This window comes from Botrytis sinoallii, assembly GCF_014898435.1.
Source record: "Botrytis sinoallii strain Bc 23 chromosome Unknown BSIN_001, whole genome shotgun sequence".
Taxonomy (NCBI): domain Eukaryota; kingdom Fungi; phylum Ascomycota; class Leotiomycetes; order Helotiales; family Sclerotiniaceae; genus Botrytis; species Botrytis sinoallii.
This window is the reverse complement of record NW_024066028.1, coordinates 3,605,258-3,625,554: the sequence shown is the minus strand read 5'-3', so window position 1 is coordinate 3,625,554 and position 20,297 is coordinate 3,605,258. Positions and strand designations below refer to the sequence as shown.

General features: G+C 43.0%; 2 protein-coding genes across 2 annotated transcripts; both read right to left on the bottom strand.

Moving 5' to 3' along the window:
- Positions 1–1,684: 1,684 nt before the first annotated feature.
- On the bottom strand, positions 1,685–6,710 carry EAF02_000810 (uncharacterized protein; the record flags this gene model as incomplete). Its single annotated transcript, XM_038896858.1, has 13 exons — positions 1,685–1,798; positions 1,857–2,728; positions 2,783–3,208; positions 3,849–3,854; positions 3,913–4,790; positions 4,860–5,719; positions 5,783–5,844; positions 5,901–6,020; positions 6,086–6,117; positions 6,172–6,209; positions 6,376–6,383; positions 6,446–6,466; positions 6,569–6,710. 13 exons carry the CDS (start codon positions 6,708–6,710, stop codon positions 1,685–1,687), a joined length of 3,579 nt encoding a protein of 1,192 aa, XP_038763717.1.
- A 4,292-nt stretch (positions 6,711–11,002) lies between these two features.
- On the bottom strand, positions 11,003–20,274 carry EAF02_000809 (uncharacterized protein). Its single transcript, XM_038896857.1, has 10 exons — positions 19,995–20,274; positions 19,914–19,934; positions 19,783–19,809; positions 19,354–19,725; positions 17,082–19,303; positions 16,968–17,027; positions 16,886–16,917; positions 12,572–13,755; positions 11,773–12,507; positions 11,003–11,718 (listed from the first exon to the last, which is right to left on the bottom strand). The coding sequence occupies exons 1-10, from the start codon at positions 20,031–20,033 to the stop codon at positions 11,365–11,367; spliced, it is 5,046 nt and encodes a 1,681-aa protein (XP_038763716.1). The 5' UTR covers positions 20,034–20,274; the 3' UTR covers positions 11,003–11,364.
- Between the last annotated feature and the right edge of the window lie 23 nt (positions 20,275–20,297).

Sequence of the window (20,297 nt, the reverse complement as noted above, 5' to 3'; positions counted from 1 at the left end):
ATTAAAAAAACTATAGAATCTTTCTCTAAGAAATTATTACTAAATATATATATATATATATATATATTATATTATTATTATTATATTAGTAATTTTTCAACCGGGCCGTATAGGCGAGCCTCCCAGGGGGCATTACGATTGGGCTAACTGCGGGATGATCTTCTAATTTACATAATCTCCCTTTCCTAGGGATAGGGTCTCAATACTCTCAATAGCCTCCCAAGCGATGGCTAGCGCACTGCGCCTTTATCTCCGATCCTCTGAGCGCCTCCATACACGCTTTCCGATCTCCTATATAATATTTGTTTGAAAGCTGCTTTATCCTGTAAGGGTAGCTTTTGTATACATTCTATTACAACATGGTATACGCGTGCTTCAATTTTTTCCACATAGCTTTTCTAGATCTATTCCCTCTTATTCTCTGCTTATATTCGCCTGAATCAATCGATCCCTTTTCTTCTCTTCTTTTATTCTTCTGATAGTGTTTTAGGGCATATACTCCTATAGAAGTTTGTTATAGTAATAAATTTAGCGAATTTGGCTGGTGTATACATTAACTGTTTCAGTAGTCGTTCTTGAGCTGCTTGATTGCAGGGTGGGTATTTGGGCTTGATATCTAGGGGCCAGGTTTATATATATATATATAATTTCCAAAAAAAAGAAAAAAGAATAAATTAAATTAATCTATTATTTTAATATTAAAGTTTTAATCAAGATGTAGAATTTTGAGAAACAGATAGATAGCTTTTTCTCCAAATCGTAAGATGTATTTATATACTCTTACATATACTTATATACTCATATACTCACATATTCACAAACTCATACTTACACATACTCACATACTCACACTTACTATTCACACTCATCTTCACATCACATACTTATTACACCTCCACCTCCACCTCCATCTCTATACATACACATGCACATTCATCAACTCCCCCCTATCAACTCCCCCCTATCAACTCCCCCCTATCAACTCCCCCTATCAACTCCCCCCTATCAACTCCCCCTATCAACTCCCCCCTATCAACTCCCCCCTATCAACTCCCCCCTCCCCCTCCCTCCCCCTACCCTCCCTACCCTCTTCCTCTTTCCCCTTCATCATCCATCCCCCCATCCTCCCCCTCTCCCTCTCCCAATCACACACCTCCCCTCACCCCCCCAAAACCATCTATTCATTTGTTGCACATCTCAACACGAACCATAATCCCTAATCCCTAATCCCTCTCAAAAAATTACCCTTGAATATTTTTTTTTTACATGTGTGTGTAGGTAGCTGACCTCACTCATCAACATGGGTTTGAGCCTCGGAACCAATAAATCTTTTTTCTAGAAGCTTTCGAGGAAAAGGTGTGAGTGGAGATTCAATTTAATCAAAAAGCAAGCGGGTATAATATCTTCTCTATTGGTGATGGTTTTGGGGGCTGAATACGAGGGGCAACATTATATCATTGGCTCTCAATTTTCACATCATGTTACGAAATCATGAGGTCACAAAAACCACCAGAATTTGATAAAAGCTCATTCATAATTCTATAAAAAGTAGGCACAGCTCATTATCCCACTAAGCAATAACCTTTAAACCTGTCAATCATAATCCATTCATCCCATCAATACTGCCAACATCTGATATCATAATAACCGCTCCAAAACTTGCATTCGTGTTGAAATTTGCTATTTACTCTCCTGCCTTGACAATTTTACAGATGAGATCAGAACCTCCAACTGAATCTCCTTCTTTAATTTGCATACTGCTGACCTTACCAGCATGTGGTGCAGAGATAACCATTTCCTATAATCATAATTAGTATATTGTTCATTGCATTTAAATCGAGAAAGAATAGACTCACCATCTTCATGGCACTCAAGACAGCAAGTGGATCACCCTTCTTGACTTCACCACCATCCTTAACTCTCAACTCAACGACAACACCTGACATAGGAGCTCCAACTTGGCTGGAATCTCCTGGATCGGCCTTTGGTCTGCTGGTGTTCTCAACAGCTGCCTTGTTGTCATCAACTGTGACTTGTCGAACTTCTCCGTTCATCTCGTAGAAGACCTCTCTCTGTCCAGTGGTATCTGACAGTGGACCAACAGCAAGAAGCTTCAAGATCAAAACCTTACCCTTCTCCAACTCAACATGGAATTCCTCACCAATTTCTGGTCTTGAGAGGAAATATCTAGTTGGAAGGACACTCAAATCACCGTACTTTTGAACGAACTTTCGGTACTCATCATAGACCTTAGGGTACATGGCATAACTTGAAACATCGCACTCAGTGACACTGCCCCATTTGGCATGGATATCTTTCTTGATTTGAGCCAAATCAAGTGGCTCAAGAGTGAGACCAGGACGCTTATCAAGCTTGCGTCGGCCACGGAGAGCATTGGTTCTCAATGGTTCAGGGAAACCACCGTATGGTTGACCCATCAAACCTTCAAAGAATTCCAAAACGGAACCTGGGAAATCCAATTCACTGGCTCTAGCTTGAACGGCATCGAAGTCGAGTTTGTTGGAAACCATGAATTGTGCCAAATCACCAACAACCTTAGATGTTGGAGTGACCTTGACGATATCACCAAGTAAGTCATTGGCTTGCTCGTAAGCTTTCTTTGTTTCGGCCCATTGAGCACCAAGACCAAGTTGAGATGCTTGGAACATCATGTTGGTCAATTGACCACCGGGTATCTCGTGCTCGTACACATCCGGGTCAGGTCCATCTCATGGGAAGTTAGCAGGGTATTCTTGAGTAGAGCAGGTAGATAAAAACTTACGTAAACCAGCCTCAAATGGTGAGTACATGAGACGAAGTTGAGACCAGTAGGTGTCGATAGCTCGAACATGGTGAACATTCAAGCCTGGGTCAAGCTCTGATCCTTCCAATGAAGCAAGAACAGCTCCAACACTTGGTTGAGATGTCATACCAGACAAACTATCAGTAGCAGTGTCGACAGCATCAGCACCTGCTTGAGCGCAAGCAACCATAGATGCAACACCAGTTCCGGCAGAGTCGTGAGTGTGAACGTGGATTGGAAGATCGGGGTACTTCTTGCGCAGAGCTCCAATCAACAATGTAGCAGCTCTTGGTCTAAGAACACCAGCCATATCCTTAACACCCAAGATGTGAATCTTCAGAGCAACCAGCTTCTCAGCCAAAGACAAGTAGTATTCCAAGTTGTACTTCTTGGCTGGGTTCAACACTAAAGTACCAGTAAGTTAGTAATTGATTCTGTGAAATAGTTTGAAAAAGAGGGTGAAACTAATTTCGGGACAAGGTTTTGAATGTCCGAATTGTTATCGGCAATTGAAAAGTCAATTCTATGTGAAGGAAAACGAGAACGAATTGCTCTCCTCGCCTGAAAGGAAGTTGAATTACTGCCCCTCTCGCAAGCTTTTCAATGTCCCGATTGTTATTACCAATCGAAACAACAACTTGGGATCAGAAAAACAGGGAAAAGATATTGCTCTTCCCACAAGCTTTTCAATGCCTGAAATGTGCTTGACAATTTAAAAGATTGCTCGTTGGGAAGATGAAAGGGAAGCTCTTTGACTCCATGGAGTTTTTCAAATGTCTAAAATGTGAAGGATCAATGAAGAGGCGCGCCAGAATGGAGTTTATTCCCATGAATGTTTTCAATGTTCAAAGTGCCATGAACAATTGAAAAGATTCCAGGAAGATTCACCCCTCCGATAGACCTTTTCAAAGATCCAACTGTGATAGACAATTGAAACAGGGTCTGAAGTAAGGGTAGGAGCGGGAAGGATTAGGAAGGAGCGAAAAGAACGAAACAAAATATAGGGAAAACATCCAAACGAAGTTGGATATCGAAAAGTACGTACTGTCACCTAAATAAAAAGTTAGTATGATAGCTTCAACAGAGTGAATGATTTTTAGGATTTTTACCAGAGTAACAAATCGTCGCTTCAACAACACCACCAGCCTTGTGTACAGCCTTAATACCAACCTCAAGTTGATCAATATCGTTCAAGGCATCAAAGACTCTGAAAATATCAACACCGTGCTTCTTTGCTTGCTCACAGAAGTGATAGATAGCATTATCAGGCAATGACGAGTAAGCAACACCGTTAGCTCCACGCAACAACATTTGGAATGGAATGTTTGGAACAAGCTTTCTCATCTTTCTGAGTCTGTCCCATGGATCTTCATAAAGGAAACGCATGGCAACATCGAAAGTAGCTCCACCCCAACATTCCAAACTGTACAAGTTGCTGTAAGCATGACTTGTCTCCTTTGCAATGTTCAAAAGATCAACTGTTCGAACACGTGTAGCAAGAAGAGATTGATGAGCATCACGCCATGTTGTGTCCATGAGAAGACATCCTTTGTTTGCTCTGACAGCCTTGGCGAATGCTTCAGGACCTTCCTCAACAAGAATGTTTCTCCATCCCTTTTTGCATGGTACAGAGGTATCAATCTTGTTTCCACTCTCGTCAAAGAGCTCTGGCATGATGATTTCACCCTTGAATTTTGGTTCTCCCATTTGACCCTTGATGCTACTTCCATTTACGGCAACATCTCCAAGGTATGCCAACAATTTTTGAGCACGGTTTTGACTACCGACCAAATCGAACAGTTCAGGGGTATCGTCGATGAATGTGGTCCAGCAGTTACCATCAATAAAGGTAGGGTGAGTGAGTAAAGTAGCCAAGAAAGGAATGTTAGTCTTGACACCACGAATACGGAATTCGATCAAAGCACGAAGGACCTTTCTTCGAGCGATTTCATAAGTAGATCCGTGACAAGTACATTTGACCAACATACTTTGAGGAAGTTAGTCATGGTTAAACAATAATAAATTTCTAGGGAAAATGAGAAAAACAAATACGAACCTATCATAATGAGGGGTAATAACTGCGCCAGCGAATCCGTTACCACCATCAAGACGAACTCCATTACCACCAGCCGAACGGTAGACTTCAATCTTTCCGGTATCTGGTGAGAATCCTTGGGATGGATCTTCTGTGGTAATACGACATTGAATAGCAAAACCTCTGGTGGAAATGCGATCTTGTGTAAGACCCAATTGAGCAAGTGTTGCACCTGCAGCGATTTGAATTTGTGCTGCAATGATATCAATTCCAGTGATCTCTTCGGTGATGGTATGTTCGACTTGAATACGTGGGTTGATTTCGATAAAGTAGTAACGGTTTTGTTGATCAACCAAGAATTCAGCAGTTCCTGCGTTACGGTAGTTGACCGACTTGGCAAGTCTGACAGCATCAGCCAAGAGGTTGTCTCTAACTTGTTGAGGAAGATCCTTAGCTGGTGCGATTTCCACCACCTTTTGATGTCTACGTTGTACGGAACAATCACGTTCGTACAAGTGAACAATGTTTCCGTGGTTATCTCCTAAAAGTTGTACCTCAATGTGCTTTGGTTTGTCAAGGAATCTTTCGACGAAAACAGTTCCATTACCAAAAGCCGACTTGGCTTCGGATGTGGCACGGTTGAAAGAATCTTCGAGTTCGGATTGTTGTCGGACAACACGCATACCACGTCCACCACCACCATATGCTGCCTTGATGATAATTGGGAAACCATATTCATCGGTGAATTTCTTTACATCCTCGAATTTTTCGACAGCTCCTTCGGTACCGGGAACAACTGGTACACCGGCCTTGATAGCGATTTCTCTGGCAGATACTTTGTCTCCGAGGGAATGGATAACGGTTGGTGAAGGACCAACAAACTATACAAGGATCTCATGAGTTATAATTCTCACATGTTTTAAGACGACGAAGATTCCACTTACGATAAGTCCAGCCTTCTCGACGTTTCTGGCAAACTCGGCATTTTCAGAAAGGAAACCATAACCTAATGGAAAATTAGATCATGTCCTCAATAATTGGGATGGATCCGAAATCACATACCAGGATGAATCATTTGAACGCCATGTTCAAGAGCAATCTTGATGATTTCATCTCCTGCCAAGTAAGCACCGACTGGTGTATATTGACCCCGCTTTCCAATAACATATGCTTCATCGGCCTCTGTAACACAACATAATCAGCCTCTCTTCACCGTGTATACTTCCGACTTGTAGATTTGTACTCACTCTGCCTGTGCATGCTAAGACGGTCCTCATAACTATCAACTCGGTCAGTCGGATATCCATCTATATGATTATCGCCAAGGCGTTACCTAAAGACTGCGACTGTTTGCAGAGAAAGCTCGTGGGCCTAGAAAAAAGAGACGAGTCAGTTTGATGCATGTAAGAAACGACGATGTGTGAAATATCTAGAGAGGAAAACAAATAAACTTACTGTACGGAAAATCTGAATGACGAAAAGATCGGGTCAGCACATTCTGCAGTTATCAGCTTGTAGTAATTGGACGACAACATACACGAATAGCTACACAAAGTTAGTTTGAGTCACATCACACAACCATTGATTGATTGATGGGGGAAACTTACGAATTTCTCCACGATTGGCAACTGTAGATTACAAGAGATATAGATTAGCATATACTGCAGGAACTTTGAAACCTTGGTAGATTCATGATGGTCAGTCGATGGAATGAGAGATGGATTGCTCACCAAGAATCTTCTTCAGTTGCATAATAGAGGAGTTGGCTCTAATGCGATGAACGGTATGTGGGTGTTTGATATCGGAACCCTCCTCAAAAACCTCACTGTAAGCTCCATCTCCATGAGGACCTTTCTCATCGTGGTGAGCCATGATTGAAATTTTGAGAAGATTTGGATTGTGATGTATTTGTTGAGCTTCTTTGCTCGTTGGATTTATCACCACGGACGGAGGAGGGGCTTTCGGATTAGGTTCGGACCAAGGATGGTATGGTGGATGGATAAGTAGCGTGTAAATTTAAAGTCTTGGTAATGGAGGGGTTAAAGTTGGGAGGTGGGTGGTGGGTGGTGGGAAAGCTCTCAGTAAAAAGAGCTAATAATATAAATCAATCAATCTCCAAGTACCTAGGTCGAGTTGAAGAGTGCTAGGTAATCGTAGGTAACAAGATGTGGTAAATTAATGAAAACGCGTACACGGTACAGCGAAATCAATTGGGGGTATAATATTCTTTGGGGGAGAAAGATAATCGAATGTCTTCTTGAGAGAGGGGGGTGAGATGGATATATACTCCGTCGAGGAAGTATAAGAAGGAGGAAGTGGGAGAAGAACAGGAAGAAGAAAAAACAAAGAAGTAAGGGGACTCTCGACTTTTTGAACCTCTTTTCTATCTTCTCATGTAGGTAGTAGTGAGGACTAAAGTAAACAAGTAAATGAGTGAGAGGACTCAGAGGACTCAAAGGAGTGAATAGACCCGAGTTTTCTTTGGGTGATCTTGAGGCTCGTGCCATATGGTGAGGGGCAGGAAGGATATTTGACCAGGTTTATTTAAGTCTCACACCTATGAATTTCTTGGGATTTCTTGGTCAAGTCATCAAACCCAATAAGTCTCTTGGCCAGAATGCATTTCTCTCGATTCAAGAGTCTTGGAGAATGGAGCACCGATACATGATACATCAGTGGAGGCTTCGGTGCATGCTTCGGTCGATGGAGGGGCTCTGATCACACAAGAAACACAAAGCAACGCGAATCTCTGCCATTTGCTTTGCTTCACTCGGCGGCACACTCGTTCATGTTTTGATACTTTTGCTGATTGAAAAAAGGCTTGATTATACCGTCGGCTATAAATAAGATGGTGATTAGTTTCTATCTATTATTGTACATATTGAATCAGTCCGAGTACCTGGCTAATGAAGATATCAATTGTTTGTAGTTTGTAGTTTCTACTGTTATTTTTACTTTTATACAGAGTACACAGATTCACAGATGCCCAGATCAACCCCACCATTATCACTTTAACTTTCACTCCCGTATGAAATTGACCGACCGACCGTTCATCACAATACCGAGAATCCCAGATAGGGAAATGGAGAAAGTTAAAACGCTGCTGAAGGATCGAATGGAATGACGCTCCGCTGGCTCTCCGAGGGCCACTGCCGTGGAGGCAGACTATTTGCTTTTACTATTCCCGTTTTACGATGTTACATCTAACCTAAACGTTAATATATTGGAATTTCATAACCCAGAATCTAACCCGTCAATCAACCCATCACTCTATCTGTCCATCACTCCATCTGTCCATCAACCCATCAATTCATCATCCATCAACCCATCACCCATCCATCACCCATCCTTCATCCATCATCCCGAACCCAAACTTCTCGGAAATGTCTACCCTGTGTTTTGACCGATCTAAGCGTCCCAAGTCCCGAACCAATCACATGCGCACGATGATCCTCTGATTCAGATCGTCAACTAGGAATAATATAATAATATCAATATCAAATCCAAATTCGTTTTGGCAATGGGAAATCGGTGATTCAATTGTATATCGTATTAGTTACCTAACTATGATAATACCAGAGCAAAGAAGTATGTAATAGAGAGACTACAACATTTACAAGAGTCTTGCCTTGGAATTATGGTATGCTTTGGTATGATGAATGGATTGGATAGGTAATTACTCATACATCGGTAGGTACCCCTTCATCAAACAACTAGAAGCGAAATGTATCTTTCCATCTTTGCATCCATCTACGAGGTATCGTATCTACAAAGTAACCCTTCAAAAATCATACAAACCAGCAAGGTACCCTACCTACCTGCCTACCTACCTACCTCAATATAATTCCCGTTCACCATATATACATATTACATATGCATTTCTCCGCGTCTACCCCTCCACCACACATTCCATCCCACCTCCCACACACACATACATCACACACATCAACCACCAGCCATCCAGCCGCGTGGGATATACATCTCCTACCAATAACACTCCATTCAATACAAACAATATCGATCCTTTCCTTTCCCTTCCTTTCCTTTCACCCATTGCCTCGCTCCGTCCTCGCATACATTTCCGATTATCGCAGTCCCATCCTCCATTCATCATTCTCCCACGCGTCCTCCCATTTCCATCTCTCCTCTATCCCTCATCTCGCATCTCCCATCTCCCAATTATTCCCACGGCAAACCGTCATGATTTTTCCGTCTCTCGCGTAACAACTAATAGATACAGTACAGTACCTATCCTATGTACTAACCCAGTAACAAACAACAAACACCTCTCAGGTAACTTACCATCCCATCTCTCGTGGGGCCCTTCAAACCCCCCAAAATATGGCGGGGAGTAATAAACAATTCTCCAATCTCAAAACCGTGACACACATACCTACAAACCTACAAACCTACCCAAAGACCAATCTCCAAAGTTACAAACCGCGGCTCGGCGCACAAATCGGCCGCCGGCGCTGAACCTGAATATTTCCGCTCCACGCATAATGAGGGGTTACTCATCCATACCTCCCTCCCCTCCCTACCCAGTGTGACTCTTCCCAAGAAATTTAATCTCAAAACCTGATCACCAAACTTTTTTTTCCCTTCACAAATACTGTACAATACAACCTCACAAGCGATATCGCCCTCGTTCTCTCTCCATCTTCCCGAGGCTATGTTTATTACCTTGGGTATCGATCGATCGTTTCTATCCATCCATCTCTCAATCCTGCAGTCTAGATTCATCAGGCTGATTATCGGTATGTTACTGTTACAGCGTTAAACGATTCGCTATCTAATTGTCCGAAAACTTTCCCAAACCACAAGCACAAGCACAAGCACAAGCACAACTACAGCCGCAGCCGCAATATCCAACTCCAATTCCAACTCCAACATCCATTCCCCCTTCAAACCTTTTCCCCTCCCCTCTCTCCCTCAAAAATTCCCACCCAAAATACCACTCTACGCTTACCTTTACCCCCCAGCACCCAAGCCTCTCAGCATCACATCGCAACCCATCCCATCCTCGCCATCCTCGCCAAGCCGGCACGCCAATCTGTCTCGAAGCCGCCAAGCCTTGATTCCAGATTCTCTAGATGCGCCTACCTACCTACCTACCTACCTATGAGCCTACTAAAGTATTTGATTTCCACGCCCCATCAAACCCATCCAAACCCATCCAACCTATCCAAACCCTCCCCAACCTACCAAAAACCCAACCCCATCCAGATTCCAGACCCCTAAACTCTCGGTGCATACCCGGTGTCATAGCCCTCCCCAAGCAACTTGGCACATCAAAACATCCATCAAAACATCCATCAAAACACCAACCCCTTCCCTCCCCAAGAATCCCTCCAAGAACTCATCCAAAAACTAAAACCCCCCCTTCAAAGTTCAAAATGCCTCAGTAACATCGTGAAACCCTCTTGCAGAATTGGCATGCTTGGCCTAACCCACCCCATCACATCACATAGCATAGCATAGCATCACATAAATCTCACCTAACATAATATTAACATCACACACAAATCACACACACCAAATCTGCAGAACATCACATCGTATCGTATCCGCTCTCCATTTTTTCAATCTCCAATCTATACCTAACCATTCCCACCTGGGCAAGCCTTGGCATCCATGGATATCATATAAGGTTTTGAAATTTTGGAATTTGAATGCCTACCTAGTACGTACCTACTACTACTACTACTACTACTACTACTACTACTACTACCTAGGTACCTAGGTATAAATCCATTGCGACGATCCAAACGGTGTGGACACTGGAGAGAGAGAGAGAGAGAGAGAGAGAGAGGATATGCGTGCGGATTCTAGTCGGGCCGTCCAAGACGTTTGTTTGCTTGTGTGTATGTATGTATGTATGTGTGTGTGTTTCCATGTTTGAATCCAAAAAGTACCTAGAATATTCATGGAGTGTGAATTTGTGAATCTCATTAGAATATTCATGGACTTATGATCAATGAATCTAACTAAAACATTCAAAGACTTTAAATCTATGAAGTTATTTCGAATATCGAATTGCTTTCAAACATCGAAAGAGGGGTAGGGGATATAGTGGCGACAGGGTTTCCCACAATCCAGGCTGCAGTCTCACTTTAATCTACAAATAGGATCTCTACATAATACCAAGGCGGGATCAACGGGACGGTGCGAGCATGGCACAGCATGGCACTTTTGGTATCACTCCATTCAACATCAAAACTTTTATAAAACAAGCTTTTAATTTTCTCATACTGTGCAGAGGTACATCAGAGAATCTAAAAGCAGACCAATCCATCAACGCTCCTCAAACTATCAGTTACAAACATGGTGAGTCCCCCATTGAACAAGGAAAAGGTTTCCACCCAGTAAATGCTGCACCAAGCATACAATTACATCATCATCATGGGAATGTACCAAGATGTAAAATCTTCATGAAATTCCAGACCAGATGAAAAAATCAAGAAAATGTTACAACCCAAATGCAATATCATTATGTATAAACGCGTTTTTCATCCTCAACCATCGTCTAAAATCCTCCAAAACCTGTTGGTTGTGGTGCAAATCCATTAGTGTGACCGAACTGGGCTGGAGATGCACGTCCGGTAGGTCCAGCGGTGATCATTAGACGATTACCTCCGAGAATTGGAGTATTGTCCTCTTCCTGAACTTGTGACTTCTCTTTCAACTTTCTCTCTTCATTATCCTTCTTCAGCTCAGCAATAGTAGAACTTTGTTGGGCCAAGTAGTTGATCATGAATGGCATAGTAAAGTCGGTAAGACCATGACGCCATGAAATTTCCATGACAACATGGACAGGAATGAGGTCGTAGCAAGCATAGAGCATACCAACGTAACATTCACGGCTGCCGATATCAACGAACTAGTAGAATGATTAGCAAAGGAATGAGGAAATTGGATTACACATTGAACTTACATATCTAAGCAACTCCTCAACCACATCTTCCTTGCCAGAAATAGCAGCAGTCTCAATTGCGTCTTTGAAAAGCTTATCTTGTTTTGAAAGAGCAATGGATTTCTCCCAGCGCTTGTTGTTGCGGTAAATGTTGGAAGCAATTTGACGGAAGAAAACTAAATCGTGACGCTCTAATCGTTGAGCAAGCTCGACGGCATCATAGTTATCGTAATTCTGAACTGAATCACGGAGGGTCTTGTAATCTTCCTCTTCAATCAACAAGTCATGGATAGCACTGTTGACAATCTTCTTATTCTGGGTCTGAACGTTGAGAAGGAAGGGTTTGATGAGAGGGATGTTGTCGGATTTTTCGAACATCTTGACAACACGGTTGACGTCGATTCTTGGAGAAAGTGCTTGAAGAAGATCGGTAATGAGAGATGGTTGCTCTTGAAGATAGAAGTTTAGAGCGCGGTAGTAGATCTCCAAATTTGCTACCTTAACAACGATATCCTTGAATGAGTGGTGCTCCCATGCGTCGGCAGCTCTCTCCATCATTGCAAGAGCGGCATTGTCCCACTCATCATAATGGCAGTACAAGAAAATCAACTCGGGCCAAAGGTGAGCTTCCTCGCACGCACGAATTACCTTGGGAATATTGATTCTGCTCCAGAAGAGCTTCAAGTGCTCCATTGTGCGGTCTGGGTGATATTTGGAAAGGGCAACGCCAAGGGCTGTAAATAATCCCATGTGAGACTATGTATTCAAGATTAGCTTCGTCTCCTAGAGATGTTTGGTCTTTGCTTGAGATATTTCTTACACGTTCAAGACCCAAGCCTTGCTCAAGCAGAGCAATAAGTTCGTCAAAGTAACCATTGTGTTCATACTGCTTGACTAAGTTCTGCAACTCCTCAGCATCAACAATCAAATTGAGACCACAAATCTGGGCAAGGCGGAATTCCTTCTTTTCAACACAAGCAGCGTTGACTTGCTTCCAGACCTTGATATTGTTGGCCTTTCGGGCACATTCCACGGCAGACTGGTATTCCTCAAGATGAACGAGGGTGGTGGCAAGTTTGGCCCAGTTTGAAATACTAGTGAAGAATATCTTCGCAGCTTGGTGGAATCCTTCAGCGTATGCCTTGTCACCCGATTCTTCGATATCAGCGACATTGGTTCCTCTGAGGAAGTCCTCAAGTTCGCTGAGTTGATCGGTACGAGCATATGCAAAAGCAAGTGCAGTATCAATGGCAGGCTCACGAAGAGTCTTACGGGCCATACGAAGGTATTTGATAAGGTCCTCGTCCTTTCCAGCATGAGTTGCAATTTCAATGACTTCGAGATAATTGCTTGGATCATCGGCGCGAATGTACGAGGCAATACCATCGCTTACACGTAGACCATCCAATTGAGCCTTGGCGACCCTACTCCATACTTCGGGAAGCTCCACTTTCTCAGCATAGTCGTTCGCACGATCGATACTGACAATGTGCTCAACGAGTACATTTGCAGCGTTGGTGTGGTCGTTGATCTTCTTGTAAACCTCGAATGCTTCTTCGTACAAGCCGACTTCAATACAGATAGAAGCTACATCCGCTGGGTTAAATGCGTCTAATTTGTGAATGTAATCCATGACTCGACCCTTATCAGCTTTAGTAGCGGTGAGAATGAGAAGATTTTGCAAGCTCTCATTGTCACTGAAGGGCGAAGGCTCGAGGACAATCTTTTCGAGCAACTCAATTAGTTCGCCCGGAAGATCAGCACTAAGGAAAGATGCGACTGCAACAGAGACCTTTTCGGGTTCAGTTGATTCGGGAACAGCTGTAGAAATGATTTGATCAATGACGGATCGGCGATGTATATTGTTTTCCGAGAGAACAAACTCCCAAAGCTCTCGATCAGCTCTCTCCAAGAGATAGCGAGCTTGAACTTTGTACATGGAATTTTCATTGGTGATGTTAACAAGCTCGAGATCGTTATGTCCCTTTCTGAAACAAATGATAGCTTTCGAATAGTTAGCAAAGAAATCCGGCAAGTTGATAAGAAACCGGTACTACCGATTATTACGTGGTGAGCGATATGAAATTAGGTTGTCCACTTCCAGGAGACAATATAACACAATGAATTGTATTGGTCGTGACAATTGGCACTACCGAATTGTAATGTACAAGACGAGCAAAATTTTTTATTAGAATGTCCGGATGAAGAGGAAATGGTATAATCAGCGAAGATTATGGCCCAAGAAATGTCGTAGATAATCGGAATTTTGCATGGACTTAAAAAGTACTTTTGGAGTTGTCGATGTTGTCGCACAAGCTAAGCTGGGATCCGGTAGAGCAAATGGCTATTGAAGTTTCCACTTGCAAAGGAGACAATATAAGAGCGATGATGGTCCAAGAACTTCGTTATCGACGTGGTCGATGATCAATGCTACGAATTGATGGATATATTTGGTAAAATGTGGTCCAAGAAATAGCGTTGCGAGGGCTCTTAGGAAACCGCTGTAAGCGTTTTCCTCCGAGAATCTTTGACCAAAGCCTGTGGAGATCTTCTGGGAGAAGTAGAGATAGCAGAAAGTTTGGATATCTTGAACGAAGTAGCTGCAATAGAAGATTGTGGTCTCTTGACTGGAGGTGCGATGATGGATTGAGTAGACTCTTTAATAGAAGCCGAGATTATCGAGTGTACAGGAGAAGTTGTAACCATAACCTTATTCGATCGTTCAACGGGAAGTATATTCGAAGATAATGCCAGTTGTTCCACGGCAGTAACCTTAGCTTTGTGAGGTTCTGACTCATTGCGTAGTGCCAGGTCACTGACTTTGTCCAAATGCTTCCTTGTTTTGATGTGCCGGTCATACTTGTGCAGTCCTGGCGAGGGGAAGCCACATATAACACAAGTGTGATCGCTCTTTACTCTAATCGACACCGTTGATTCGAGCAATGCTGTCTCGTGCTTTCTTGTTTTCTTGTGTCTAGCCAGATCTGATGCATTACCAAAAGAATAATTGCACACGATGCAATGGAACTTTCTCGAAGCAACGTTTGCAATCGTTTGAGCCTCGCGGTGATGGTCTGTGACTTTTTGAACACCGGCGGCATTATTTAGATGCTTTTGGGTTGTTAAGTGCTTCTCCAAACTATATGCATGGGGATAGGTCATATTGCATGTTTTGCAATCAAATTTCCCGCCATACTTCAATTTGTTCTCGGCTTCCTTGCTCGTTCTCATAGGTTTGTCCATGTGTTTCATCAACACTTTATGATCATTCAAGTGAGTCAGATCGCGAAAAGCACGATCACAGACCTCGCAAACATGCGTACGTAAAGCAACAGCATCTGGAACAATGTAAAGGCCGGCAGTCTTGTCAAGATGCACCTTGGTTTTGTTGTGTTGAATGAGATTTACTTGGCGTAGGAAAACACGATTGCAGGTCTTGCACTCAAAGTACTTTGTAGCTCTGCATCTCTCGTTGTATCTTGCTAAACTCTTTGCACGAGATTCTCTTTCCGAGTCAGACATGACAGCATGCAATTGTGCGAGTTCCTTAGCTGCGATTTGGGCAACAGTTAGACCCTCGTAGCCATGCCGAATACCCTCCCACAAGGAAGAATGGCTGCAAAGACCGTCGTACTCCAGATCATGTAGTGACCAAGGACAGAAAGTCGGCATGCCGTAGTCTTTGCGTGAGACCATGGCCCATAGGACGAATGAGAATGTAGCTTCAATGATGAGGAAGAGCGCACGAAGTTGAATCTTCTTTCCAATTGCTGGTAAAGGTGCCCAGCATAACATGGCTTTATGAACGATCTGGTACCCATCACTGAAAGCTTCCTTCACAAATCTGGGTAACGTCTGCTTCTCGTCGTAATTCTGAAGACGTTTAAGGACACCACCATGTGAGCTTGTACCGGAGCCCACATATATCTTTGGCCGATTACCTGGCTTCTCCAAGACAAGGAGATAAACACCCCAACCATCTTCGCTGTCGGTAAGACTGTTTGGCACTTCCTTGAGACACGCTACCGATGGGGGAGTTTTGGATTGACAGATTTCCAGAAGATTAGGGGCAAAGATGAGTAGTGAGTCTAGGGAAAGTTCTTCAAGGTTATTCCAACTACTGATGAGGATGTCGTGGATTGGGTTTTTGAGGCTTTTAGGAGTGCGACACAAGCAGATCCAAACAAGGTACAACAAATACTCTTCATCTGTAGGGTCGGCACAGACTACTGGTGTGGCGGTAGCGTCTGCCATTATAGGCTCAATCGGTGGTAGGAAAGTTGATTAAACAACGACGTCGTTCAACTAAAGCAGAGCCAGCTCGAAAGGTACTTTTTTTCACGAGTCAACAATTATTCCAATCAAGATGGTAGACTGTGAAACTCACCTGTGGCGGAAGAGGATATCTTAAAGTCGTCGGTGACAATTTTGATATCCAGATTGATCAACTCAAGTGAACAATTATGAGGCTGAAGTTGGGTGAGGTCTTGATCGACAATGTCAGAAGATGCGACCACAAGTACTTTGAAACAGATCGGCAATACTATTTATGATTGTTACAATTGCATTGGAACGATGGATACTTGAAAAGTACTTTCAAAGTTAGCATATTCCTCATCGACAATGTCGATTATTAGCTTGACTTACCTGGACTTGACATGCACTTTCAAGGAATTATCGTACCAATCCGGGAATGTAGAATGAGTAGATATCGATGATTTGACAAACAGTATTGTAGGAGTAGTGTTACTATTACAGAGTAATTGAAACAATACGTGTGCGTACAATGGTATCTCGGTTGCATGAAGATGAGAGGATGTGGAAGAGAAGAAGAAGAAGAAGTGAAAAGATTCTCTACATTGCTGCCTATCAATTGCAGCATCATGAGGAAGGGTCAACCTCATGTTGTTGAGAGATTGAGGTGCGATAAGGAAATCCAGTCCAGAAGGGAAGGGGCGGTCGTGTTTGTGGGCGAGTCCAGGTATCCAAGAAAGATTCAGTCCAGAAGGGAAGGGGTGGTTAGTGTTGAAAAATCCCAAGTATACATGGGAAGGCACTACCTTCAATATACGAGGGGAACATTAAAGTCCATTGTGAACGAAAAAAATCAGAAAATCAAAAAAAACCAACTAACCAATTCCGGGGTCGCGTTTTGCTGCATACGAACTTAAAAAGGTCAGTAAATGAAACGATAAATGAGGGTGTAGAAGACTAACCCAATGAGCAACGTATCAAATTGGTTGTTGTTCTCAAGCCACTGCTCTGGATTATTGTTACTATTTTTTTGTATTAGCTACATCGTACCATGCACTGTGTGATGATGAACATACCTGTCGATGTATATCTTTGCTAAAGCGTTGTATACAGCTTGTTGCTGGTTACCTGCAGCCAGGGTTGCCTCAAGGAATGGCAATAGAAGCTTAAGACGGTTTCGTGTTTCAACCTCATGAACAAGTTCATCGATAGGGATGGAAGCATGATTGACTGAATTCAAAAGGTTCTTGATAATTTGCTCATCACAGTCAACATCAAGTAAACCACCAACAACAGCAGGTGTTCGGGCTGGGTTCACACGCTGAACATAGACCTCGATAGATTGAAATTGTTGATTTTGATAAAGGTAGAGTACCAACTCGTGAGTAAAGTTGAATCGATCACAGACGATGATGAGTGGCAATTGCTCGGTCAATTTGGCTTCCTTTAAGAAGTTCTTTACGCGTTCAGGATTGTAGAAATTGGAATCTCTGCAAATGCGTTCCACCTCGTTGAATTGCTGCATCTTGGCGGCGCTCTCAATATATTTAAACACGACGTTTTGATCTTCACTCAAGTTGACAATGCTACCAAGATAATGGTAGAGACCCTCGGCAGTCTTGTACTTCTCGAAAAGATCAATCAATCTGACAGCACCGAGTAAATCAGAGTATTTGACAGCGATTTGAACAACAGCCGCAAGGTTTTGACGAATGTTTACCTTGAGCATAGCATCAAGACAATCTAATGACTGCTCAAGGGACAAGCGACCAAAGTAACCAGTAAGCCATTCTTGACTGAAAGTTGGCGAAGCAACAATATTGACAATTACGCGTTTGATGGCTTCAGGGTCTTCATAGTGCTCCAAAGCTCTTTGAGAAAGGCCAGCTTGCTCACACAATTGTGCGATTCTAGGCTTATCATAGTGTGAGAACATCTCATTACCAAGAATGGCGTCGGCAACTTGAGGAGCATTCATGAGATTCATTTCAAGAAGACGAGTCTGCAAGTGTCCTTGCTCTGGCTTATTTTCCTTCAATGCATCAAGTAAGAATCCCGTAGCAGGTTGAACCATTCCTTGAGACTGGAATACATCTACAACACGCTCAATATCGACAAGTGAACCACCCTCAGTGTTTGCCAACTGTGTAGCGAACTCGGCTCCCTTTTCGGGGTTGATGGAGATGATGTTACGAAGTAATTGGACATAGTCTGGTTGATAACCTGCTTGTTGGGCGTAAGGTAAGATCTTCTCGAACTGGCCGCTCTCTGCGAAAGCAGCAACAACTTTGTGAGGAACGTTTGCCTTGAGATAGATAGCAAGTGCAAGCTGTGTATCTTGTTGACGGACAATGTCACCTAATTCTTCGGAACAGTCAAGCTTGTTCTCCTTCATCCACTTTTCAAGAAGATGCTTTCGGTTCTGGGCCAAGACAGGTCGTACAAGCTCCAAAGTCTCGTGTTTATTCAGCGATCCCTTGTCAAGTAATACACCAAAGTATTGCAAGATGACAGATAGTTGACCTGGAACAGCCGGTACATTCTTAAGACGTTCGATGGTTTGTGGGGTTCGCAAGAAGCCGCGAGGAGAGTTTGCAGCGATCTTTGATGCCTCAGAGTAGTTCCCTGCAGACAAAAGTTGCTCGAATTGGTTGGCATAGAGGTTGTCCGCACCAGGTAGACCGGCTCTCGAAGCAAGCTTGACGGCTAAACCAGAGTTTGCAGGATTTTGGAGGAGGTATGGAATAATTGTCGTTTCATCAACAGATACCGACAATACCTGTCCTCTTCGGTTGACACCAACAAGTCCTGCGGATTCCGAATCGCCAGCTGTGATGAAAATCGTCTCGCTCGAGATACGGTTCATGAAAATACATGTACCGGTTTCAAGATCGTAAAGGTGAATAAAGCCGTATTTGGTAACCAAATAAATAATGCTGTATTTTTGTGAAACTTGCATTGCAACTGGGAAATCGTTTACGGCTTCAGCAGGGAAGTAAACATCGACTGCCTTCTTCGAGAATGTTGGATTTGAAGCTTGGTGGTCGACCTCGACTATGTGTAGCTTTGCGCCAGTAGCAGTCCGAACCGAAAATGTGAATACCTTTGTATCTGCTGGGGCCGATTCCAATCGTAATGTACCGAATGCTGCCGCGTGACCTTCGATAGCCTGACTGATGCCTCTGTCTTTTGAATAAAGTTGCATCGCTCCTACCACTCGTCCTTGTTGTTGTGTAATGCCTACGACTACCATCCACTTTCCATCGCCGCTAACACGATAGTTGATAATTTGGCATCCCTAGCATAACATTAATACCAATCCTTTTCTCAGAAATAAATAAGACTCACAGCAAGATTTGGATTTCTCTTGAAGACCTCTACCGGGGAAGCCTGATTTGGGTCAAATACATCCCAGTGATAAACTGTTGTATCAGTAACCAAACCCAAGCTTGTCTCACTGAACCATTTCCAGAAGACAACATCTTCGTTCATGGTAGCAGACTTCAGCTTTGCCTTGGCGCCCAAGTCAAATATCTGTAAGGTCCTTGATTGTGCCTTTAATGCGATGACCTGTTTCGACCAGTGCATGATGGCACTATCCGCCTTAATAGGTCTTCGAGTGACAGCATTGTTCTGCTTTAGATCAACGATGACGACTTCTGGTTGTGCAGCTTCGTTCTTCTTTTCTCGTACGCAGATGTAGGAATCTGACTCCAGTGTCTATTCGAGTAGTCAACACATGCCCAATGCTCAATTCAAAATTACGGAATTACTTACACACGAATTAAAACCTATCGATTGTGCCTACAGGATTAATTGTTAGCAAGCCAGATCGAGATTGGATGTTTGAAGCTGAAGTCGTTATGGCAGAAGCTGGTGAGAATAGCTGTGTTGTGGCTGGTACATACCTCAACCCCGACACTTGTTAACTAAATTAAAGTCAGTAAACACAAGTCAACAATCCCATCATCGCACAACTCATATCATACCTGGAGAAGCTCCGTAAACTTGATTGGTAGTGGAGCCATATTTACTGGTTCTCTGATCTATGCGATCAAAGGAAATGGCCTTATTTAATTGTTGACCCAATGTAGTGGGCAAGCTATCTGCGCAGAGAGGCGCTGTTTACCCAGAAACGTGCTCAATTAAAAACAAACGGAAGTTTGAAAGTACAAGAGTTGTGGAAATTAATTAAGAGGATTTAAGAGATACCCAGACTAAGGGTATGTTGCGGAATATGGGATTTGAAATGTGGAGAGGATATGTGGTTGTATTGCTTCTAAAAACTGGCC